Source organism: Ornithorhynchus anatinus, chromosome 16 (genome assembly GCF_004115215.2).
Source record: "Ornithorhynchus anatinus isolate Pmale09 chromosome 16, mOrnAna1.pri.v4, whole genome shotgun sequence".
Taxonomy (NCBI): Eukaryota; Metazoa; Chordata; class Mammalia; order Monotremata; family Ornithorhynchidae; genus Ornithorhynchus; species Ornithorhynchus anatinus.
This window is the reverse complement of record NC_041743.1, coordinates 713,539-738,554: the sequence shown is the minus strand read 5'-3', so window position 1 is coordinate 738,554 and position 25,016 is coordinate 713,539. Positions and strand designations below refer to the sequence as shown.

At 52.9% G+C, this 25,016-nt stretch overlaps 1 protein-coding gene across 1 annotated transcript in view; it reads left to right on the top strand.

Annotated features, from left to right (window-relative positions):
• The window catches only part of NOTCH2 (notch receptor 2), an 83,981-nt gene that overhangs the window by 10,183 nt on the left and 48,782 nt on the right, over positions 1-25,016 (top strand). The window contains 1 exon segment of the mRNA XM_029081547.1: positions 19,828-19,909. Within this exon segment, the coding sequence (XP_028937380.1) occupies positions 19,828-19,909 (82 nt within the window).

Sequence of the window (25,016 nt, the reverse complement as noted above, 5' to 3'; positions counted from 1 at the left end):
GTGTGTGTGCATGCCACGCCTGCCTAAAAGGTGGGGACAGGGAAGAACTCAGTGAGACAGCGAGGGTGTGTGTGCACGCGTGTGCGCACCCCTGGGTTGAAGAAACCGGATGAGACTTGTGGTGTGTGTGTGTGTGTGCGCCAGGACTCTCAACTGAATCTAAAGTGGGGGAAGGGAAGTACCTGATGAGACTGTGTGTGTGTGTGTGTGTGTGTGTGTGTGTGTGTGTGTGTGTGTAGGGGGGAACCAGATGAATCAGTTGAGGTGGATGTGTGGGGAGTGGGGACAGGCAGGACCAGATGAAACATTTGTGGTGTGTGTGTGGGGTAGCGGGAACCAGGTGAGACAGTTGTGGTGTGTGTGTGCTTTGTCGAGAGCCGTGGATTGTCTAGAGGCACAGCACCTATAGGGAGGTCAGTGAAAAACGTGAACCGGTTCTCGGTTTGGGCTGTGTCGGGGAGGTTTGGCCTCTTAGTGGCTTTTCCACTTGCTTGTGGATTTACCCCTGGTGGCCCTCGCTCACCTGCCTGCAGAGACACTGGGAAAGACTTGGGACCCAAAGGCTTGGCAGTCCCCACGGCTTCACTTCTGACCCGTTGTCCAGGAGAAAGCAGTGTGTCGTAATGGAGCACAGGCCTGGGTTCTAATCCCTACTCTGCTACTTGTCTGCTGTGTGACCTTGTGCAAGTCACTTCTCGGTGTCTGGTCCCTCATCTGTAAAATGGGGATTAAGACTGCGAGCCTCATGTAGGACATGGACTCTTTCCAACCTGATTAGCTTGTATCTACCCCAGCGCTTTATATGGTGCCTGGCACAGAGTAAGTGCTTAACAAATACCATAGAAAAAAAATTGCCTCTTTATACTTCTTGTCTTTGGGACCTCGGAGTGTGCACCGCTTAGTAATCGTATACATTCCAAACAAGCCCCATGAAGCATGCACATTTAAATATCTGAAAATAAGGAAATGCTATATTGGTCAGTGGAGCTTTTCACCGCCTGGTATATCATTATCATAATGCTGCTTAAAGACTTTCATTTTGAGTCCCATTTCTCCTGGCTCACATCTACGCAGACACGTGTCCTCCTGACGATGTAGGGATTTATTGTTTCGGTCACACGTCCTGTTTTCAGTCGGCAAGGTGTATCTGACTTTTGAAATTTGTTTGGCCCTTTCCCTCCAAGTGGCAGCGAAGGCCCCTCCATGACCCGAGCATTAGACTCGGCGAACAGAACGGAAAGCGCTCTGTGAGCTGTGGGATTGTGTGAGACTGTGGCTTAAGTGAATAGAAATAGCGGACCAAATAAACAATGCTCGAGGGCCCAGAGTAGCCAGATCTAGAGACCCAGGGAAGAGAAAAGACAGTTATAGTGAAGAAAAAGTAATAATGAAACTTGTGATACAGATGGAGAGCCGCTGAGAGCACTGTTTCCTGAAGGTTTCTGTGTGCGCGCATGTGTGTCTGTGTGCGTGCGTGTGGTTGTGTCTGTGTGTGGCTGTGCGGGTGTGAGTGTCTGTGTGTCTTTTTTTTGGGGGGGGGGTATTTGTTACACGCTAAGTGCCAGGGACTGTTCTAAGCGCTGGAGTAGATGCAAGGTAATCAGGTTGGAAACGGTCCATGTCCCACATGGAGCTCACAGTCTTCATCCTCATTTTACAGATGAGGTAACTGAGGCACAGAGATGTGAAATGACTTTCCCAAAGTCACACTGCAGACAATTGGTGGAGCCGGGATTAGAACCCAAGTCCTTCTGACTCCCGGGCCTGTGCTCTATCCACTAGGCCAAACTGCTTCTGTGTGAGTGCGTTTCTGTGTGTGCATCTGTGTCAGTGTTCATGCATGTCCATGAGCTTGCAAGTGTGTCTGTGAATGTTCCTGTGTGGTCTGTAGAAATACCGCAAATCAATTTGAGGAGCGTGAACATTGGGTATTAGCCTTTGAGCCCAGGAGAGCCGTCTGTTCAGAGTCCTTCATTGAAGGGGTTCGTTAAAAGAGCTGGGGCCTCCATGATTCTGAGCCTAGGCCCAGATTTTGAGCCCCACGTGGGCCAGGCACTGGGCCCGGGTCTGGTCCGTTCAGTTTGTATCTTCCCCAGCCCTTCGTTCAGGGCTGGGCACGGAGCAAGCATTGAGTCGATCCCATCAGGGAGAGGGCCACGTGCTGCAGGCTCAGGCGGGCGGGCAGGGTGGCACAGAGCCATCGCAGGCGGTGTGGACGCTCCAGCCAGGACTGTTGGAATTTGCAGAGCGGCCAACCGCTGCTGTGTGCAAAACAGGGGCCAGCGGGAGAACCGGGACGGGTTTGAAGCGGCTAAAGGCGGGGAGGGGGCCCGGGAGAGTGATCCTGACAAATTCCAACGGCCTTTATTTCTGCCGGCCCTTGGCCGCAAGCGGGGAAACGGAGTGATGTCGCAGATGGGAAAAGACATCTTCTGAGTTGGTTTGAGCGTGACGTGGCATCACTGAGTCTCTGGCACAGAGGCCTCCGGCGCTTCTAGAGGAAGCGGGGAGAGGCTGACCTGAGTAGATTGTGCAGGGGCAGAATGGAAACAGGCTGCTCAGGACCTCTTATTTATCTTATTAATAATAATAATGACTTTTATTATTATGGTACTTGTAAAGCGCTTACTATGTGCCAACCACTGTTCTAAGCACTGGAGTAGATACAAGTTGATCAGGGTGGACACAGTCCCTGTTCCACATGAGGCTCAAACTCTTGTCACCATTTTACAGACGAGGTAGCTGAGGCCCAGAGAAGTGAAGTTACCCGCCCAAGGTCACTCCAAAGACATGTGGTGGAGCCGGAATTAGGACCCAGGTCTTCTTGACTCCCAGCCCGTGCTCCATCCACTAAGCCACGCTGCTTCTACACTCTAAGGCTTAATGAGCTCCATGTGGTTCTGAATCCAGTGAAGCTCAGCCCCCTCCCTGCTTGGGATTCTGCCACTGATCCCGGCGTGACCCCGGTCAATTGATTGAACTTTGTTGTCCTGCTTGTAAAAGTGGGGGACAGCACGCAGGGGTGCATTGCCCTTTCCAGGAGTTCTTATTGAAGTGGTCTTGTAAATCCCTAATAGAAACTGCATCCCGTCAGATTTAGGGTGTTACCACCCCAACTTTCTGCTCCTAACATCCATAATAAGTAGGAGGCTGGGAAAGATCGAGGGGTGGCTAATCTCTGAGTCAGGGTGGCTCCCAGCCCTGAATTCCTCTGAGATCTGGTCCAGACCTTGGATTCCCGGGAAGCGAGACTCCCTCTCTTTAGGGACCTTTCTCGCTTCTCACAGCTGGCAGGACACTGCTGTTTTTCTCCAACAGAGACCTATTTCTCAGGATTCCCAACATGGCGGTGCCTGGATATGGCCCTTCTGGGGTTCTGGGGAGCTAGAGGTGTGGCCCCTGGGGGTCTCAGGTCTGGTTCTGGCTTGGAGATGAGCCACTCGGCAAGTGCCTGGTGTTAGGAACAGGGTACTTGGTTGGGATTGGCCCTTTCCTCATCTACTTCCCCAGTAAAGTGACTGCCCAAGCAGCACTCGAGCAAGGATGCAGTGATAGACCAAGAAGTGGGATATCAAATCAAGGAAGCCGAAATATCCTTCGGGAAATTGTCAGAGAGTGGCAGCAGCAGCAGACGGAAGGCCTGCGAAGGTGTGGAGAATTCCAGCCTCCCTTGCGGCTGGGAGACCTGGACTCCCCACAGGGGTCGCATCCTGCTCCTTGAGTAGCTCATTCATTCAGTTGTATTTATTGAGCACTTACTGTGTGCAGAGCACTGTACTATGTGCTTGGAAAGTACAATTGAGCAATAGAGACAATCCCTGCCCACAACAGGTTTAGAGTCTAGAAGGGGGAAGACAGATATCAAAACAACTAAACAGGCATCAATATAAATAAATAGAATTATAGATATATACATATATACATAAATGCTATGGGGCAGGGATGGGGAAGAGCGAGGGGAGCGAGTTGAGGTGATGTGGAAGGGAGGGGGAGCTGAGGAAAAGGGGGACTTAATCTGGGAAAGCCTCTTGGAGGAGGTGAGCCTTCTGTAGGGCTTTGAAGAGGGGGAAGAGCGATCGTTTGGTCGATCTGAGGAGGAAGGGCGTTCCAGGCCAGAAGTAGGACACGGGCCGGGGTCGACAGTGGGACAGGCGAGATCGAGGCACAATGAGAAGGTTAGCATCAGAGGAGCAGAATGTGCGAGCTGGGACGCAGGAGAGAAGGGAGGAGAAGTAAAAAGGGGCAAGGTGATGGAGAGCTTTGAAGCCAATAATGAGGAGTTTTTGTTTGATACAGAGGTTGATAGGCAACCACTGGAGAGTTTTGAGGAGGGGGGTAACATGCCCTGAACGTTTCCATGGATCGATAATCCGGGCAGCAGAATGAAGTATAGACTGAAGTGGGGGGAGGCAGAAGGTGGGGAGGTCAGAAAGGAGGCTGACGCAGTAATCCAGTCAGGACAGGATGAGTGATTGAGGATGAGTTGGGGACTCTGCTCAATGTAAGGTGGCAGGACAGGCTCACGATGTCCTCGAACTCAGTCCATCTCCTGGCGCTGAAACTAGGCTCATCTCCAAACAGCTGCCCTGAGGGAGTGGGGGGTGGGTACATGAGAGAAGAGGGGATGCCAGTAATAGGTTACCCAATTAGCTGCTCTATGATGACCTGAAATGGGAAACCAGAAGCCAGGTGGCAGAAGGAATGTAAGCTCATTGTGGGCAGGGAATATAATAATGTTGGTATTTGTTAAGTGCTTACTATGTGCAGAGCACTGTTCTAAGCGCTGGGGTAGATACAGGGTAATCAGGTTGTCCCCCGTGAGGCTCACAGTCTTATTCCCCATTTTACAGATGAGGTCACTGAGGCACAGAGAAGTTAAGTGACTTGCCCATAGTCACACAGCTGACAAGTGGCAGAGCCGGAATATGTCTCCTGAATGTTATATCGTACTCTCCCAAGCACTTAGTACGGTGCTCTGCACACAGTAAGTGCTCAGTAAGTTCGTCAACTGAAGGATATGGCAAAACCAAGCCTCAGACAGTGCTACTTCCCAGCTGAAAACTGGAAGTCAGCTGCTCCCAGAGAAACCAGCATGGTGTACTCTGAACAGAAATTTTGAACAGAAACTTCCTGAGGATGGAGAGACAAAGAGGAAAAAGTGAGAACAGCACCAGGTGCTGCAAGCGGCAGATCATCAGTCCAGTGAAGGAGTGTGCGGGTGTATGTGTGTGCATGCAAGCTCAGTCCAGCTGACACTGTGGGTTTCACATTGGTCTTTTCAGCTGCTCCCAGAGGAACGTCCCCACTGCTGGGGGCAGCTCTGGGCCCAAAGAACACTTTCTTTGTCCCCAGGGGCACAGGTTCTTGAGTTTAGCACCTGGTGTCTAGACAGGAAGTGAACTGAGGCCACATCCCATGGCTAGAAAAAGTGGGAGCTGCACACGTGCCATCTGTCTGTCCCTCTGCCCGGGGCAGGGAGGGAATCGAAAGCTCCACGGAGGCTTGAGATCGGACCTCGCCGTTGAGCCTCTCGCCTTGGGAGCTTCCAGGCCGGTGGACCGTAGGAAGCAGCGTAGCCTGCAGGAAAGAGTCCAGACCTGGGAGTCAGAGGACCTGGGTTCTGATCCCGGCTCCACCGCTTGTCCTGTGACCTTGGGCAAGTTACTTAACTTCTCTGTGCCTCAGTTTCCGCAACTGTAAAATGGGAATTCAGCCCCTGTTCTCTCTTCCACTTAGACTGCAAGCCCCATGTGGGACATGTACTGCGTCTGACATAATTAACTTGGATTTACCCCAGTGCTTAGAGTAGTGTTTGGCACACAGTAAATGCTTAACAAATACCACTATTATTATTGTAATTATAATGATGATAGTCACCATGGTGGGAAATGCAGCAGTGCATGGATTGAATGTGGAAAGGGAAACCATCAGCAAGTCTGCTGTCCCCAAAGAAAGCAAAGCCTTTCCAAAACTCGGACCCCCTCTCTCAGTCCCCCCCCCCATTTAACATATGCTTTGAGAAATGTCTGCAAGCATTCTTCTTTAATCATTTCTAAAGAGGGAGAAATGGGTTTGAACTTGTTACCATCCAAAGCAGTGAACGGAGTTGTCCCCCCCAAGCCCCTGAAAGAAATGCTGCCGTGGGTTCAGACCAAGGATGGAAGCTTAATGTTGTGTTGTCTTTTACCGGAAAGTTTTGAAACGTTGAAAGAGGAGCTGAAAGTCCCTGGGAGTGTGTCACTGGAGTGACCAAGTTTGCTTCCTTTAGTCTCTGCTATGACGCCCACTGGTCTCTTTACTGAGCGGCCACCTCCCTTCCCATCCAGGGCCTCATGGACCCCCAGGAGTGCCCAGGTAGATGGGCAGCGATGGCAGCCAAGGCCAGTCCTGTCCAGATCCTCTGGCATCAGTGGTTGGAAACAAGGTTCTGTGAAGCTTGTTGTGGGCAGGGAATGTGTCTGCTTATTGTTACGTCGAACTCTCCCAACCGCTTAGTACAGTGCTCCGTGCACAGTAAGTGTTCGATAAATACCACTGACTGACTGAAAGCCATATTGAAGTAGAAGACAAGTGACGAATTGTTTTCTCTCTAAATTGACATTCTTTATCCTTGCCACTTACTAATGTATCTCTTTTGTCCTCCACAGTCCCTACGGAACAGGGTGGCGGGGAGGGCAATTGGGAGACCTGAGATCTGGTCCCTGAGTGGCCACTGGCCCTGTGTGTGACCTCTTAGGCCTAAGTTTCTTCATTGTTAAAAAGAAGATAAAATACCTGTTCTTCCTCCCTCTTAGTATGTGAATCCTGTGTGGGACAGGCCCTGTGTCCAATCTGGCCGTGTGGCTGTTTCCCAGCCTTTTACCAAAGCTATACTTGTCACCCCCACCTCTCATAGTTCTTTAACTAGCCCCTCACTCGGTGTCTACTCTCCCCTAACTACCCTCCTCTCACCCCAGAAAGTGCTCTCTGTCTCCCCGCAGCAGGGGCCTGCAGACTTCAAGGAAGGGTAGTGTTGCAGACTTTGTGGGATCAGATCCTTTTTTGCCTCTTCGTGATACCCGGTGAATGGTAACTCCCGCCCAAAATGGCTGTTGCCATTTCAGGAAGCGAGCGATCGGTTGGGGGAAGCAAACAGGACCAGGCAGCGTGGCTTGGAACAAGGCTAAACGGTCCCATGTGCCTGCAGGGCTCTTGAGAACTCTTTTAGACCAGAGCACGTGGCCAAGGCCCCCAAGTGGGCCAGGCCTCCGACCTGCAGGCTCCCCCCTGGAGTGCTCCGGACCCCCGGGAGTAGTAGTAAGAGTAGAATTCATAAAGTGCCTACCCTGGGCCAAGCGCCGTTCTAAAGGCTGGAGAAGATAGAGATTGAGATACAGTTTTTAGTCCAGTCCAGTGGTGTGTGGGGAGGGCCTCTAGAAGGGGAAGGGCCAGGAAATTTGGGTTGGGAGGGGTTCCTGCTTATTTCTTTGGGCCAAACCGGCCAGCTGGCACACTGGGAAGGCGTAGGATCGGCAGACCGGCAGTCAAGGACTCGGCGGTGTTAATTGAGCACTCACTGTCTGCAGACCACTTACTAAGCGCCTGGAAGAGTACAGTAGAGCAGAATCGGTAGATGCGATCCCTGCCCACAAGGAGCTTGGTGCCTACGGGGGAGACGGACAGTAAAATAAACTACAGGTAGGAGAAATAGCGCAGTAGAAAAATATTTACCTAAGTGCCATGGGGGCCGGGGTGAAGATCAAAGCGCCTGAGGGGTGCGATCGACAGAGGGGAAGGTGGATAGGGGAAACGAGAGTTTAGTCAGGGAAGGTCTCTTGGAGGAGTTGTGATTTTAGGATGGTTTTGAAGGTGGGGAGAGTGGTGGCGTGTCATAGGTGAAGCAGAAGGGAGTTCCAGCCCCAAGGGAGGCCGTGGGCAGGGGCTCGGTGGTGGGATAGGCGAGATGGTGGCACAGCGAGTTGGCTGGTGTTGGAGTAGCGGATTAGGTTGTAATAGATCAGCGAGGTGAGGCAGGAGGAAGCGAGCTGATGGAATGATGGGATTTGGGTTTGTGCCCGGCACCCCCCGCCAACCGTTCAGGATGGGTGCAGGCCTCGGCCACAGCAGAAGGCCCCGAGCCAGCTGCCTGCGCCAGGGGTCCAGGTGGATGTGGGGCCGATGAGTTCCGGACGCCGCTTATTGGTGATGACGGCGGGCTGCCGGCAAGGCTGCCGCTACCGCTCTGGGGGTGGGGCCCCCTTGGCCCTGTGGGAGTTCGATTGGTTGGTTCCACGTGAGCCTGAACCCCTGGCTCAGTAACTTGTGAACTCCTCAGAGCTTCATCCCAGCTGTCCCAGTGACCTCAGGCGGCTGGTTCCCACCCCTTCCCTGCGGGACACGGGGTGCTCCGAGTCTTCCAGGGAGCAACCTTAGTGTTGCCTGCCTCGTTCCGGGCCAAGGGTCCTCTCAGAGGCCGACTCGAGGGTCAGGGAGGTTCGGGCCCTTCCTCATCCATTCTCATTCCCCAGGGGCCCGTCTTTGGGCGGGGTCGGTTCTGGCAGCTCTCCAGGTGCCCGGTGGCGTCCTCTGTGATTCGCAGGGCAGCTCGGTTCAGAGGAATCGCGTGTTCAGATGGGTTTGTCTGGCCCTCCCAGTCATGTGTGGGCGCCAATTGGCATTTCCTCCCCTCGTCGAAATGAGGAAACGGTTTCTTTTCCAGGCTGTTGCAGTGTTGGCTCGTCGTATTCTACGCTCCTTGAGGGAGATTGGAGGAGGGGGAGCTTGGGGGAGAGCGGGGCCGTCCCTGACCCCTTTTGGGAGCGACATTGGTAACCAGGTCTGAGAGGTCTCATTTCGAGACTATTTCTGTGGCAAAGGCCACCTCCACTCTGCGTGGTTTGGGGGCGAGCAGCCTGTCGGGGGCTTTGGAAGGCGAGTCTTGGCTCCCAAGCTGTTTCCTTGGCGGGAAGGGGCTGGGGTTGGATTCTTTTTAACGCCCCGTGAGTTTTCCTGTCTCGGGGACAACAGTCCCGTTTCAGCCACTGACCTGAGCTCTCGGTTGTGCGGGCAGCCCACCACCCGCTCGGGACTGCGCAGGCCAGTTGGGAGATTTGGGGAAGTTGAAAGTGCAGTTTAGTAACCATCTGCGCAGTGACTCGGATCGCGGTCCACACCCCATTACACAAGACCCAACTCTGAGAACAGCCTCCCTGCAATCGTCCCAACCCCATCTGGCTCTCATCATCAACAAAAACAATGGCTCAGCTATTTCTGCGTGGCCACATGAAAAGACTCGGGCCCAGCAGTGGGGAAATCAGTTCTGATAAAATCATGGCACCCCCTCCTCCTGCCCAAGGTTCTCTTCAAACCTGCCCTTCCGGAGGCTTTGAAAATGACCTGCCCGGTCATTTGGTGTCTGGCTCCCTGTGTGCCCTGGTCTTCTGACCCGGGTCCCCACCGGGCCCTGAAAGGGCCACATTTAGCCAACAGTATTTCCAGAGCATTTTGGAGGTCTTTTGTACAGCCTTCCCCTGGCGACGTTCACGTTGCCTTGAGCGTGAGTGAATACGGTCAAGCCTCCTTCTGGAGCCAAATCTGGAGCCGATCCTGGAGTCGATCCAGGAGGAACTGGGCTACCGACCCACTAGCGGGCTGTTTCTGCCTCTCAGCCGCCTGGCCTGTTCACTGTGGGGCTAACAGAGGCCATCAATAAGAGGTTGATGAAGGAGACAGAGAGACAGACGTTCCTGAGATCAGAACCCTATTCCCCTGGCCCCGACCGAGCATCCTGGCTCCTGAGGCCCGGCTGGCTCGGTTAGGCGGCTTAACCAAAGTGATCCAGGGAGTCGGGGGCCCTGCAGCCTGGCCGTTTCTGGAGGCCAGGCCCGCCGACCCCGAGCACCCTACTCATGCTCAGATTCTGCTGCCCAGGATGGATGGGCGGAGGCAGGTAGAAAGCTGAGGAGCCATTCAGTCTATGGACTCTCTGTGACAAACAGCACCTTTCTAAGGTTGGGAAGTGGGGGTGAGGACGGGTGGGGGATGGCCCCTCAGGAGGGTGAGGTCTTTCTGCCTCAAAGCAGGAAGCCCTAATATCTGAGGATGCTTTCTCCAAGCCCCTGGGTCTCAGATGGAGCGACACTTGTGATGCAATGAGCGAGAAAGTGGTGGAGGCTGGATTCCCCCCGGCCTCTGTCTTCTGTCATGTTGGGTAGCTGTGTAGATGATCCTCAGGGGTGTGGGTTAGGTTCCTGGTGGAGGGCTTCTCTTCCACGTGAGAAGGCTGGAATTCATCTGAAATTATCTTAATTTCCCCAAAAAACTTCCCGTTTCTTGGGATGCTGCCTCTGAGGCCTAGGGAAGTGATGCAGTTCCAAAAGGCTGGGACCGGTGAGTCGGCATCTCCGGAGAAACCCAGCTCCTCCTTCACCCTCCTGTTCTCTCAGTCCATCAATCAGTCAGATCTAGTGGGTGCTTACCGAGCTCTTTATTGAGCGCTTGGGAGAGAACTCTAGAAACAAGGCGCTCGGGCCCTGCCTGCAAGGAGCGCAAGGTCTAATGGGGAAGTTGGGCACACAACCATTTTCAGGTAGTGGGGATGGAAGGAAACCCATGGATCAGTTGGAGTCCCCATTTTCCTGGGGTTGGGGGGTCTTGGGAAGAGTGTTGCCCCAGGGTCCCTCTTGGGGTCACCGCCATCTTGGGTGGGCTGGGTCAGCCTGGCGCGGCACTGGGGGGAAGAGACTTGAACTGGTATTTGAGGAAGTTTCAGAGATACCCATCTGGGAAGGGAAGTCGAAGCATAGATATAGCAGCCTTTTGACGTGGACCAATCTAATGCCTGCTGTGGGCAGCTACTGGGGGGGCCGATCCCTTGTCCAGGCTGAAGGCCTGCAGACCAGCAGTCCAGATCAGACAAGCCCGCCGAGGGCCAGGGTGGGAAGCAGCCAGACCTAGTGGAAAGAGTATGGGGCTGGGCTGGGCTGGGAGCTGGGGCCCTGGGTTCTAGGCCCAGCCCTGCCTCTGGCCTTCTGCGTACAAGTCACTGTACCTTTCTGGGACTCAGATTCCTCTTCTATGAAAGCTGGGAGCCCCGGGTGATTATCCTGTAATTACCTCAGCACTCGGCTTAGAATAAGTGCTTAGCAAATCCCCTAACTCGGAGCTGGGGGCTCATAAGCCATCAGTGGTATTTAGTGAGTATTTACCGTGTCCGGAGCATGGTACTAAGCACATGGGAAAGCACAGGACCATATTGTTGGTAGACAAGATCCTTGCTACAGTCTAGAGGACTGTAAGCAGCACAGTGCTAAATCAAAGGCCTTGTCTGGTGTGGGCTTGGGCCCCACTGCCTACCCCCAACCCGAGGGAGAGGCCTGAGTAAGCGTTCCTCTAACTGGGCTGCATATCTCTCTCTCTCTCTCTCTCTCTCTCTCTCTCTCTCTTGTGTGGGGACACGGGTCCGAGGATGCACCTTTTTTCTCCTCGCCAGGGTTTCCCTAAGGACCAAGTTGCACATTTCAGAACCATGCAGGGTGGTCGTCCACCCGCTCCCTTTTCCCTCACGCTTCAGGCTGTGCCACTCTAGGCTCTGGGAAAAGGGAGATTCTGTTCAGAGCAAGTCAGAAGCCACTGCAAGGTAGTGGGTATCCTGACCGCTGCTGGGGCAGGGTCCGGCCTCCGGGAACCCTCTGACTCGCTCCCCTTCCGGCACTCGTTCTGGGTTTTTGGCGTTTCCTGCTTCATGTTCTCAGTGAGGCCAGATTGGTACTGGGCTCCCCCGTCCCCATTTTGGTGTATCTGGGAGCATTAAGGGGGCCTCTATCGGGTAGGCGGGGTAGCTTTACCTTGAATTCCCTTCTAGCCTGGACCCAAAGAGAACCGTTATTTTTGCCCTGGTCTGTTTCTCCCAGAAGACTGGTGAGAAGAAGATGAATCGATCGGTAGTATTTATTGAGTGCCTTCTGTGTGCTGAGCACCATATTCAGTCCTTGGAAGAGTACAGTGGAACAGAGTTGGTAGACATGGCCCCTGCTCACAAGGAGCTTGCATTCTAGATGGGGAGCCACACATTAAAATAAATTACAGATATCTACATAAGTGCTGTGTGGCTGAGAGTGGGGAGAATAAAGGGTACAAATCCAAATGGAAGGGTGACTCGGAAGGGAGAGGGAATAGGGGAGAAGAGGGCTGAGTCGGGGAAGATCTCCAAGAGGAGATAGGCTCTTATTAAAGCTTTGAAGGTGGGGAGAGTGGTGGATTGTCAGATATGAAGGGGGAGGAGTTCCAGGCCAGAGGCCAGATGTGGGTGAGGGGTCAGCGGCGAGATAGATGTGATCGAGGTACAGTCAGTAGGGTGGCGTCAGAGGAGCGATAGCCCGCCGACGCCTCATCATCGATATAGAACCGGAGACCAGGTGGTCCGTGCCCTCCTTCCCCCTACTCCCGCCGCTGCAGTCCCTGCTGCTGGGGCTCTTGACGCTGGCGGGGGGCACTGCCAGAAGAAGGCCGGCTTTGGACTGAAGCAGGAAGCTTTTGATCTGCAGTGTGGTTAGCAAAACCTCAGTCAACCCCTGGCAAGAGATTACCCCGAAGCAGCTAGGACTCAGCAGGGAAGGAGATGGTTGAACTCGGGTGGCAACCCAACGGGCTGCCTCTCAGATCGAGAAAGGTGGTCGGAGAAAGAGGCAGGCTAACAGAGACATGACGGTGGCAGGGGGCCGGAGAAAGAAGCAGACCAACAGAGACGCGAAGGTGGCTGGGGGCACAGAGTCATCTGGGAAAGAAGGGTGGTGAGAAAAACCACTAGGTCCTCCTGCCCCTTCTCCCCTCAGCCTTCCCCCGAGGGATTTAGCTGGTGTTCGTGGAAAGAATGGGATTTATTTGATAGTCGCCCTCAACCCCACAACACTTTTGTACGTGTCTTTAAATTATATACTTCAAACTTTTATCTATATTAGTTTTTGTCTCCCCCTCTAGACTGTAAGCTCGTTGTGGGCAGGGAATGAGTCTGCCAATCCTATTTTACTGTACTCTCCCAATCGCTTAGTACAGTTTTCTGCACCCAGAAAGCACTCAATAAATACCACTGATAGAAAAGCACCTGCTGAGTTTAAGTGGCTTAACCATTATTCAGGTAATGGGCAAAGTAAAAAATTTTATCACCCTGGGTCAACCCTGGGTAGGAAATTTGGGAGTTCAGTTGTCATGACAACCAGAACAAGCTCCTAATCTTTTAGATTAGCCGAGGGCTTTGAAGACTGAACCCCAAATGGTGAAGGTAGATGCTTATGTGGCTTTTTGCCGCATATTTCACTTCCTGCCAAGATGCAAGATGTGACACTCCCGCTTCCCCCCAGTGTGTGGAGGCTGAATCCTGGGTCGTTGGAGCTCCTCTGGGCTTCCTTGTTGGGATGTTGAGGGGAGATGGGGAAAGCAGCACTAGTTTGCCCAGGGGTTGAACCGTCTGTCCATGATTCAGAGGGGGACGATGACACTGAATTTAGAAGATCTGGGATCCTGGCTCTGAGGATCAACTCAGCAGTAGAATTGGCAGAGGAAGGTGTAGTTTGCCATTCAAATGGGGCTTTATATTTTCTCCAGTTTACTGTTGAGAGGTAAATTATGTAAATAATTCTGTCTCCTAATGCTTTCAACAATTCCTCCAGGATCCAGAGTGCTGAAGAGTCACCCTAAGGGTTTATAGCATGCAAATTGCCAGTGATCGAGCCCCTGAACTTTCAATGGGGCTCATAGAAACCACGGTTGGAGTGGTGTCTCCATATTTTTATACTTCTTCCTGGGGGCGAGTGGACCAAGTATCATTTTATGGGGTGGTCCTGCAGTCAGCCCCCTTCTGGATCCCTCTAGACTATAAGCTCGTTGTTGGCAGTGAATGTTTCTGTTTATTCTTGTATTATAGTCTCCCAAGTGCTTAGTATAGTGCTGTAAACACAGGCAGTGCTCAGTAAATACAATCAAACCAATGAATGAATCCTTCTGTCCTGAGCTGGCCTGCTCCTTCCTTCTTATACTTCTTGTAACAGCTTTCAGAATCACTTTTGTTAAGCCCTCTTAGCCACTATTCCTACTCAGAGAGAGAAGGGTGGGAGGGAGAGAGAGAGGAATGTTCTCGTTGGACAGTGACCAAATCTAGACACCCCCTCAGAACTTTCCAGAAACTTAAGTAGCCAAATGGGGGCTATTTAATATGATGGATGATCTACAAATCTGGGCATCGGGCAGACACATATGTACATGCAAGCCTTTTCCTGGGGATCATGTGGAAAGGGAGTCTGGTACCTCTGGTCAGGAGGAAGGGCTTGCCTTCCTTGCCCCCTAGGAAGCAGAGGAGGGCCAAGTTCCTAGGCTAGAGAGAGTCCAATCGGTGGGAGAGGTGTTGTCCAGGAACCGCAGGCAAGCCAGTCAATCGACAGCCTGCCAGCTTGACTTTAAAGTTTGGCACTCTTGCCCAGTTTGGTTCCGGACAAGTGTCTAGTACAATGCTCTGCGCTCAGTAGACACTCCAGTTCTGGTGGTGGTGATAGTGTGATTGATTGTGCTTGGCAATTTGGAGAGTTTAGCGGGCATCTGAACCTGGAGAGGGCAACCGGAATTATGTCAGATTAAGCGTGGCACCGTGCATTCACCTCCCTCCCACTTTTGCTCCTGTCTTTGTTAGGGTGGGCGAGCGAGCATGTATGTTGGAGGCTTTGCTTTGTGCCCATTCAGCGAGAAGCTTATAACTTCAGTCCACTGTAAGTTGTATTCTGGGGCTGAAGCCAGACCCCTTTCTCGAGCCCCCAGACCGTACATGAAAATAGAAGAGAAAATGAGTAGAATTTCCCTCCTGGCCTCTCTGGACCTCGTACGACATCTCCGAAACCCCACCCACTCAGGCGTTAAAATGTCTTCACAGTGAGCCGTGGGTAGAAGGACAAACGGAGGTCACACTTCCAACACAGAGGGATCTGGCTATCAGGAAAATCATGTGAGGCCTGGAATGACAGAGCCTTATTGAAGAGGATATAAAGCAACAAGCGATCCCAATTTACGACGATTACATGTTAACGTAGCCAGCAGAACCCACTGAAGGCTGCTCAGATTACACCCGGCTGGGGCTGGAGCTGGGGCTCCAGCTTAATTACCCGTGTTGGAGAGCCTGGACAAAGGGAACCTTTTAAGCACATGCTTTGTGGCTGGCAGGATGTTTCCAATGCCTGGAAAAACCTAGGTGAGAGTCTAGGATAATGGGAAGGAAGAATCCATAGAGATTTCCCCGTCGGGCCATCAGCACTAGAAGGCTAAACTCCGAGCCGGGATGCTCCGTCATTGGCACTGTCAGAGTCCGCAGGAGGCGGGTTGAACTGGGGAAGGTCCCCCTAACCCCAGCAGGTGATGGTGGTCCCTGAAGATGCGGGCCACAAAGGAACCCCAAGCTGTCTGCTTTCTCAAACTTCACATGGCCAGCCGCATGTGCTTCCTCGATCCAGTGGAGAGGGTGCGCGTTATTTGGTGATTTTCCGCATCCGGGCTTTGTGGAAGCAGCAGGGAAATAGGATTGCTGATTCTGTTAGGTCCGGGGAGCCGTCATTCAAAGTGGTCCTCCCTGAGGAGGGGGAAGGGGTCATCCTTTGGGCCCGTGGAGTAGCCCTCCTCCTTCCTCTGGATCACACATGCCTGGAGTGTCCGCCTCTTCTCCTGCCATATTCGGGGCTTGTCCCTCTGAGCTTTGAGCCATGTGATCTATTCACAGTGACGTTGTTGGTCTTCAAAGGCTAGTGAAGTCATCTGCTCCTGACTCCCAATCCTAGACTTCCAAGCCCCGGGCCTGGGGATAAAATATGAGCTTGCTAAGTTAAGGGTCAAAGGGGTGAGAGGTTGTGTGTGTGTGTGTGTGTGTGTGTGTGTAGCAGGGAGGGCACGTGTTTAGGGGGAGGAGGGCCACGTGGCCCTACCTCTGCCTCCCAGCCTGCAGGAAGAGGGCTGGTCTGTATTTTCTGGGGCTGTGCAACTCACCCGGGAAGGCCAGAAGCTGCCTTGGAAATTTACAGCTTGACAGGGTGGATTGAAAGGATCTGGTTTGTGTCAGTTTCTCCTCCTCCTCCTCCTCCTCCTCCTCCTCCTCTTCTCCTGGGGTCATGGCCAGGAGGGGCACCTTCACTCCCTGCTGGGTGTGAAGGCCCCTCTCAGGGACTCCAGGACTACAATCAATTAATAAATCAATCATATTTATTGAGCACTTATTGTGTGCGGAACACTGTACCAAATGCTTGGGAGGGAAAATTTAACAGATGCCTGGGATAATAATAATGGTAATTGTGGAATTTGTTAAGCACTTATGTTTCAGCACTGGACTAAGTGCTGGGGAAGATTCAAGATCATTTATTCAATTGTATTTATTGAGACTGACGGTCTGCAAAGCACTGTGCTAAATGCTTGGGGGAGTACATCATCAGGTGGGACACAGTCACTGCCCCTCATCAGGCTCACAGTCTAAGGAGGAGGGAAAACGGGTTGAATCCTGATTTTAAAGATGAGGCACTTGAGGCCCAGTGAAGTGACTTGCCCAGGGTCACACAGTGGGCAAGTGGCAGAGCTGGGATTAGACTACTGGGCCTCTGACTCTCAGGCCCGGGCTGTTTCCACTAGACCACACTGCTTCTCTGTCACCTTTTGAGCTCCTCTTTGACTCCTGCACTTAAGGACCGGTGCTTGTGCTTTGAACAAGGACTAGAGTAATGGAGCTCAGAATGCTCTCTGAGCTGAACTCTAGTTGCACTGGGAATTGTACTTTGCTCTTTGGGTTGTGCTTGAGTGTGTTTTCTGGGTGCAGGGAAGTCTCAGGAGGCTAACCTAAGATGCTTTGTCTCACCGAAAAACCAGATATTTATTTCACAGCAGCCTGGCATGATTGAAAAATATTCCTTACCTGCTCCAAGTGAGCTTTCCTCATTTAGTGCTCACCAGAAACAAAGTAGCCTAGTGGATAGAGCACCGGCCTGGTAGTCAGAAGTACCTGGGTTCTAATCTCAGCTCTGCCATTTGTCTGCTTAGTGATCTTGCCCAACCCACTTCACTTTTCTGGGCCTCAGTTACCTCATCTGTAAAATGGGGATTAAGGCTGTAAGCCTCATCTGGGACATGGACTGTGTCCAACCTGACTAGCTTGTATCTACCCACTGCTTAGAGTAAAGTGCCAGGCGCATAATAAATGCTTAACAAATACCATAAAAAAATACCATCCCTGTCCACAGCATTTAATGAGTGTCTGCAGGCCGGATGCTATCCTGGCGGAATGTACTCGCGAACTGACTCGGTCGCTGCCTTTGAGGAGCTTGCAGTCTAAATTTAAATTCGCTTTTGGAGGAGAATCGTAGTGGAACTCTCTCACTCAGAACGTGTCCGTTCTCTCAGGCGGGCCATGGGCCTGAGACTTTCCCTCGGTTACTGGTGCAGACTTCAGCCGTTCACTGGCTGGACCCTCGGGGCACTCGTGGAGCCGCGTTTCTGCATCTGCAAAAAACTCGGAGAGGAGTTCAAGGTAGTGTGACCCCGACTCTATCGATCCACAAGGGGAATTAATTATTAGCCTGAGACCAGTATCTGGTCGGGGAAATAAGCCAGGGGGCTGCACAGAGGTTGCTCCTAGTTTTCCAGAGGGATATTGACTTTGTTGTTTGTGTTTCTTTGAGTTGGCCCAGGGTGAACTGCAGGGCCTTTTAAGGAAGGTGAGGGGATTTATCCAGCCTCCCTCCCCAGGCCGCCTTCTGGGATTGATAGCTACAGGCTACAGGGGGCTACAGGTTGCCTATAGACCCCCTGGCTTCCCCCTTTCCCCTCTCCGTCCCCCACTGCAGCTCAAATGTAGACCAGCTGCCATGGTTTTCACCCCAGATATAGAAGACCCCCCCGGAGAGGGTGGGGACTGCAGCTCGTAGTGTGCCAACGCTGCATTCTTTCCTTAACGAGATGTTAAAAGGAGTAACTAGAACATGTCGAGAAGTTCTCCGTGGTACGAGGAAAATGTCTAAAGAGGGTGAAGACTTCAGTTTGAAATCTGTAGCCTTGAGAAAAGAACCCACCTTTGACTGTTTTGAGCGAGGTCGTATTGGACTTATCAGGGTGGGAAGAGCGAGCACTGGAGCCCTACAGGGAAGTGGGACACGGGCATCCAGATAACCCTCTTTCCGAGCCAGCCTCCCGGGAAACCTTCAGCCTGGATCCCTGTGTCGGGAATGGAGCTCTGGGCCCCTACTGCAGAAGCACCAAAGGATCATCTCCTGGAAGTGTCTAGGCCTTAAGGTGCAGCAGAGATGGGGTGTTGCGGGGGGGAGAGGGGACTGTCAGATCCTGCATCTGTGGGAGAAATGACCTTTAGAGGTCATCCAGTCCGCTCCCTGCCTCGAAGCAGCATGGCCCTAGGCCCAGTGTAGAAGAAGTGGTGGGTTTAGGGGATGGTGAATCCAAGTCAAAAGTTGAACAGCAGATGTGCTCAGGGTGGATCTTTGAGAGAAAAAGGCCTCAGGGGGTTGAGGCTAACCTATTGAGAGTGGCCCCCTCCAATCCGATGCCATAGCCCAGCGGCGGAGCTGGGTGAGGTGGCTTTGGGCGACAGGCCTGGTCCATAGACTGGCCAGTTGGTGTCCTCCGCTCCTGAGCCTCTACTTTGTGCAGAGCTGCGGACTGGCCCCCGAATCGAGATGGGCCCCTGGATTGAATGGCCTCCACCCTCTGCCCTTCTTCATTCTCCTCACTGGCGGGTTCTCTTCACCCCAGAGACGTGACCTTCGGCCTTGGGCAAAAGGGCCTGGGGCAGTCGCCGGAGAAGACACCGCATCTTTTTCTCTTGTACTGTCCCTAGCGCTTAGTATATTACTCTACACAACACAGTCGGCACTTGGTAAACATGATTGATTGAGTGGTTGCAGGTCTACCCATTGAGGGATGATGAAGAGATACTGTCAAGACCCCTGAGAGTTTTGCCTTTTATCTCATCTTTTCTCCCTCACGCTTCCCTCTCACTCTCCTGGGTAACAAAAAGGAAGAGGGAGACATGCAAGTTTGGCAGCATGTCCTGATTTTCAACAACCAAAAAGTCTAGATCTGACTGTCTTTTGTGTACATATACACACACAAATATAAACCGCCGAGTGCTTACTCTTGCATCGTCTCCCTAAACATCTCCAAGTGCCTGACAGGCAGCGAGGTCTGGGGAAAAGGGCGAGGGACTGGGAGTCCAAGACCCAGGTTTGAGTTTTAGGTCTGCCAAGGGCCTGCTGTGTGACCTTGAGTAAGTCATTCAGAGTCTCTGGGTCTCAGTTTCTACCTCTGTGTATAAGTTCCCTGCTCTCCCTGCCTCAGACCAAGGGCCCCGGATGGGCAGACTATGTCCGATCTGATTCTCGTTCAGCTGCCCCGACGCTTGGCCCAAGTCTGGCACCTAGTAAGCGCTCGTGACTAAGTGAAGCCTCAGCTCGCTGCCGGCAGGAAAGGTGCTGTGTTCCGAGGTTATACTGAGTACTGCCTGGGTGTTTTCACTTTAAGGACTCTGGAGGGGAAACCAGTCATAAGAATAGCAACAGAACAACCCTCTCGAGCTCCTACAACATGTGACCTGTGGGCCCGGACCCCATTTTACCGACCCCTCATCCCGTGCTCTGTCCACCCTTTCTGGAAAAAAAAGACCTGCCCTGCTTGAACTGTGGCTGTGGCTCACGGAAGGGGGCAGAAGCTCCCCCACCCTCCAAGCTTAAACTCGGATCTTCTCTCCACTGCCAAACCCCTGCAGGGCCTGGGCCCAGTGGTTTGGAGCTTTAAGTTTCACGTTGCTGGCTCTCTGTCTTTCAGCGTTGCAGTGTCGGGATGCTTTCAAGCCCTGCATCAACGAAGGAAAATGCGTCACCTACCACAATGGCACAGGCTACTGCAAGTGAGTACCACTGTCCCCCATCCCCACCACCTTGGGCTGCCCGGCCAGCCGCCCCCTCTCCCCCCGTGGAGTTCCCAGGGGAAAGATTTGGCAGGGACTGGGTCAGTGGGCTGCAGGGCTAGTTCAGCCCTCTGGCCAGCATGGCTCTTCCCTTGCAGATATTGCCTGGGGACCGGTGGGCGGCCAGTTGATTCTGGGAGAGTCGTACACGCTGTTGGTCTTGGTCTCATGGACCGCCCTGTTCCCAACTTTGGCGCCAGCTTCCGGATCTGCGGGGTCTGGGCCTCTTGGGAACTCTGAGCCCCTCTCAAAGGGGATCCAGCCAAAGGTGTGAAGTCCCCCGGCCGTGGAGCAGACCTTGTGTCCCGAGTGCTAACCCCAACCCGAGGGAGTGGGGCTCCGAGCTCTGGGGTGGGCAGGAAGCCAGCCTGTGGCCGGGGAGGTTGGTGGTGGGGTAGGGGGACCTGGGGTGGGGAGCAGGGGCTGGTTTTGGGAGTTCAGAGGGGTAGACTGTGAGGTGGGGGTGAGGCTTGTTGAATCTGGTTCGTCGTTCTGCATCCAGCAGATGCCCAGCAAGGAATGTGGACTGGCTGATGAAATTTCCCTCTTACTGCCGAACACTTGAATGGGTCGGAGAGGCCCGAGGATCAGCAAGCGCTCGATTAAGCCTTGGTTTGGATCCTGTGGCCTGAGCCCCAGTGCCCTGTTAGGACTCCATGGGGAAAATGGTCTGTGGAGAGGAAGGGCTGGGATCTTTCAGCCTGGTCCTGCGGAGATGAGATGGGTCAGAGTCTCCTGGTCTAGTCCTGCAGAGCTTTGATGGGAAGGGTCTCCCGCCTCCCTGCCGGACCCTGCAGAACCACGATGGGAAGGAGGACAAGCGGTCTGGGTGGCGGTCTGGCTAGCTAGGGAAGAGCCCAATCTGAGCTGCTGTCCTGCCTCCCTAAGCCCCCTAAAAAACACAGATGTGTTAGTATCGTTGTGAATTTTCCCTGCATGCCAGTCATGTGGAATGAACCCTAAACCACCCCCGACCACATCTTAGCTCACATTGGTCCCAGCCCCCTGACACCAGGTCAGTCCCCAGACCTCCTTGGGGACGCTCCTCCTGCCTCAAAAAGCTTGTCTCCTGTTGCCCCAGATGGCTTCTCTGGGACTGGCACGTGGTTCAGGGAGTGTGACCTGTGTGCTCCTTGGAGGTAGCTGCTTGCCTAGCTGCCTTAGCTAGCTCAAGGTGGAGTTACATATGTGTGCATGTGTGCGTGTGCATGCATGCAGGTGTGTGTGTGTGTGTGTGTGTGTGTGTGTGTGTGTGTGTGAGGGTCGGTCTACATATCTGCTGTCCACGTCCCTCCGTCTCCCGCGCCTCTGAACCGACCACTCAGTGCTCCACATGCTGCCACCTGTGCTGAAGCAGTGTGGCCTAGTGAAAAGAGCCCAGGCCCAGGAGCTAGCAGACCTGAGTTCTAATCCTGACTCTGCCACGTTCCTGCCGTGCGACCTTGGGCAAGTCACTTCACTTCTCTAAACCTCAGTTACCCTCCTCTGTAAAATGAGGATTCAGTAACTGTTCTCCCTCCCCCTTAGGCTGTGAGCTCTGTGTTGGGACAGAGACTGCTTCTGATTAATCCAGCACTTACCCTAGAGCTTGGCACGTAAGAATTAAGAAGTTTGGGATGGTAAAGCGCAGCAGCCAATCCTGGCCCACCCAGGTGGCTCCACAACAACTCGATTTAAAGGTTCCCAACAAAATACGTCCGGCCACCGGAGCAGGTGAGGGTCAGCGCATATATGTTGGAAAACAGAAGCCGGGGGCACAGCGGGAAGAGGAGAAATGTGGCAGGGTGATCGCGGGCGGCCTGGCCGCCTCCGTCTGTTTGAGACACCCAGGTCTGAGCGTCCTGCCAGAACCCAGTGTTTCTAGGAACCGAGGATGCCCGTGATAAGATCGGCTCTAGCGCACGGTAAGTGTGAAATTTTGGCTCCTCGTCTCAACTGTGTCCCAGCACTGGGAGGGGTCCAAGTGCCCTTTTTGTTGGAGATTAGATCGGCAGCCGGACAAGGGAAGCTTGTGTGGCCTCCTACCCAGGTCGGCTGCTGCTGCTGCCACCGCCCACAACAGACACGGGGCTGTGTGGTCTGAAAAGGATCTCCTGACTTCTTAGTGGAGGGAGCTCTTTGTTCCCTATAGGGAGCTGCCAAAGGTGGCTGTGAGGAGAGACCCGTGGCAGCTTCCAGATTGCTCGCTGTCTGAGCCTCGAGCCGGGTACCTTGCCACCAAGAACAGTTCAATGTGTCAGCACCGAAGCCGTGGATCGAGCAGCCATGGCCTTACTGCTGTGCTTCGTCTGAGCACTTTCCCAGGTCCTTGGGAGCATCGTTCAGTCAACATTACTTATTCAGCGCGTACTGTGTGCGGAGCAGTGTACTAAGCTAGTCTTTAGATTTTGTTTTATCGTGTTTAAGTGCTTACTATGTGCCAGGCACTGTTCTAAGCAATAGTAATAATAATTATGGTACTTTTAAAGCACTAATTATGTGCCAAACATGTTCTAAGCACTGAGGTAGATACAAGGTAATCAGGTTGGACACAGTCCATGTCCCCCATGGAGCTGACAGTGTTAATCCCCATTATATAGATGAAGTAACTGAGGCTTAGAGAAGTGAATTGGCTTACACAGCAGACAAGTGGTGGAGGCAGCATTAGAACTCAGGTCCTCTGATTCCCAGGCCTGTGCTTTAACCTCTTGGCCTTGCTGCTTGGAAGAAGACAATACTACAGAATTGGTAGACATGGGCCCTTGGTAGACAAGGACCTTATAATCTAGAAGGGGAAACGAACATTAAAAAAAATTACAGACGTGTGCAAGTCCTGCGGGGTGAGGGTGGGGTGACTATCAAGTGCTTAAAGGGTACAGATCCAGGTGCATAGACGTCACCCAAGGGAGAGGGAGAAGGGGAGATGAGGGCATAATTGGGGAGGGCCTAAGGCCGAAGTGATTTTGCGACATGGCAGAACGTGGGCTGGAAGGGTAGGAGAGATGAGAGCACGAGGCGGGGCTGGGGCAGAGGTGGCTGTTCGTGGTCTTTTACTAGGCGGGAAGCATGGACAATGAATTAAACCCATGTCCAGTGGAGGATGGGGTGAGGGATGGGGGCGATTGATGTCAGAGCCCTGGATGCTGCTGCCACCAAGGGAGGGTTTGACCAGAGGACGTAGCCGGGACCTCTAGCCCCAGAGGCTCAGATGGAAGAGGGAGATCCCCAGGTCCCGCTCAAGGGGCGGGAGGGTGGGAGACCCCCACCCCAGTGGCACTGCCTTCCAACAGGCTAGTGTGGTCCCTGAGCGAGTCACACCTGGCCTCCGCCCCTAGCAGCCGGGCTCTCCCATCCAGTCCTAAGTACCGGGTTTGCAGAGGGGCTGCTCAGGCTTACCCCATTCCGCTCCCTGGGCATGGGCTGCCGACACCAGCATCAGGCATGGCTCCCGCCAGCTGAGCCCAACCCCCTGATCCTCCAGCCCTCACCGAGTTTCCCTGGGACCCCTGATCTGAAATACTGGCCCAACAGAGGTGGGGAAAGGGGCAGGGGCCAGAACTGGGGAGGTTCCCCAACGAACTTCCAACAGCCGAAGGCCTTCTAAATCCTTAGGCCAATTCCTCTAGCCTTTTGAAATGTATTTCATTCATTTAATTGTATTTATTGAGCACTTATTGTGTGCAAAGCACTGTACTAAGCACTTAGGAGGGTACAATTTAACAGAAAACAGAAACATTCCTGCCTGCAGGAGCTCACGGTCTAGAGGGGGAGAAAGACATTAATATAAATAAGTAAATTACAGATATATACATATAATTTCAACCCATCCTCAGCACTCGTGTATGTGTATTTTTTCAACGATACAAACTGTTATTTATTCTGAGCACTCGAGTGGTCAATACTTGGAGAAGCAGCGTGGCGCAGTGGAAAGAGCATGGGCTTTGGAGTCAGGGCTCATGAGTTCGAATCCCAGCTCTGCCACTTGTCAGCTGTGTGACTGTGGGCAAGTCACTTAACTTCTCTGTGCCTCAGTTCCCTCATTTGTAAAATGGGGATTAAGACTGTGAGCCCCACGTGGGACAACCTGATTCCCCTGTGTTTACCCCAGCGCTTAGAACAGTGCTCTGCACATAGTAAGCGCTTAACAAATACCAACATTATTATTATTATTATTATTATTATTATTACTTTTATGGCTGTCGCCCCCATTAGGGAATAAGTTCCTTGTGGACAAGGAGTCACTTCCTTCTTCCGAAGCACTTAATACAGTGCCCTGCACTAAGTGTGTGTTTAATAAGTACTTGTACTGTTACTGCTGTTGTTACTGACAGGAAAGGGCTCTGAGAAAGTTGCCTGCCCCTGGCCCCTCTAAATTGGGCCAGACCCCTGGGTGATCTTATTTCCCTTCCCTGCTCCTGATTCCCCTCAACTCCTCAATCCCTCCAGTGCACAGTGTGAGCTGATCGCTTCCTAACGTGCCAGACTAGAATAGAGACCCAAGCCACTAAGGCTCTTCCCACTGAGCTCTTATCTCCTGTGGCCTCAAAAGTGTGTCTTTCCCTCTTGAAAAATCCTTCACAATCTTCCTGGGGAGGGTTGTTTCTCAGTAAATGCAATGCAGCTCTCCCACTATCCCCAGATGCAAACTCAGGGCTGCATTTTTAGGGTGTTTTTTTAATTTTTAAATGCCTAAAATTCCCAAAGCAGGGGGTGATGAGGGGTTCGTGGCTACCAGGGCCTGATGGCAGCAGCAATAGGGAAGGGGTAGAGCCTGAGGAAGGCATCACTGAGGATGGGGCTGCAGTGGGGTCACCCTCATACCCAGTTCCAAAAGACACTTGGGGTCCCCGCCGGAGACAGAGTCCCCTGCTCGGTGGTCTGTGAGTCTGACTTATCATGGTGGGGCCTGAGATCGGCTGCTCAGGACTGCTGCTCTAGAGATTACCTCTCTACCTTGAGGGGAGGCCTCCCACCCCCTCCCCCTCTGGGGGCAAGCGGCAGGACTGAAGTTGGCCTCCCCATTGACCTTTGAAATTAAAGAGAGAAAAGGCCCCCTCTCTGTTTCCAC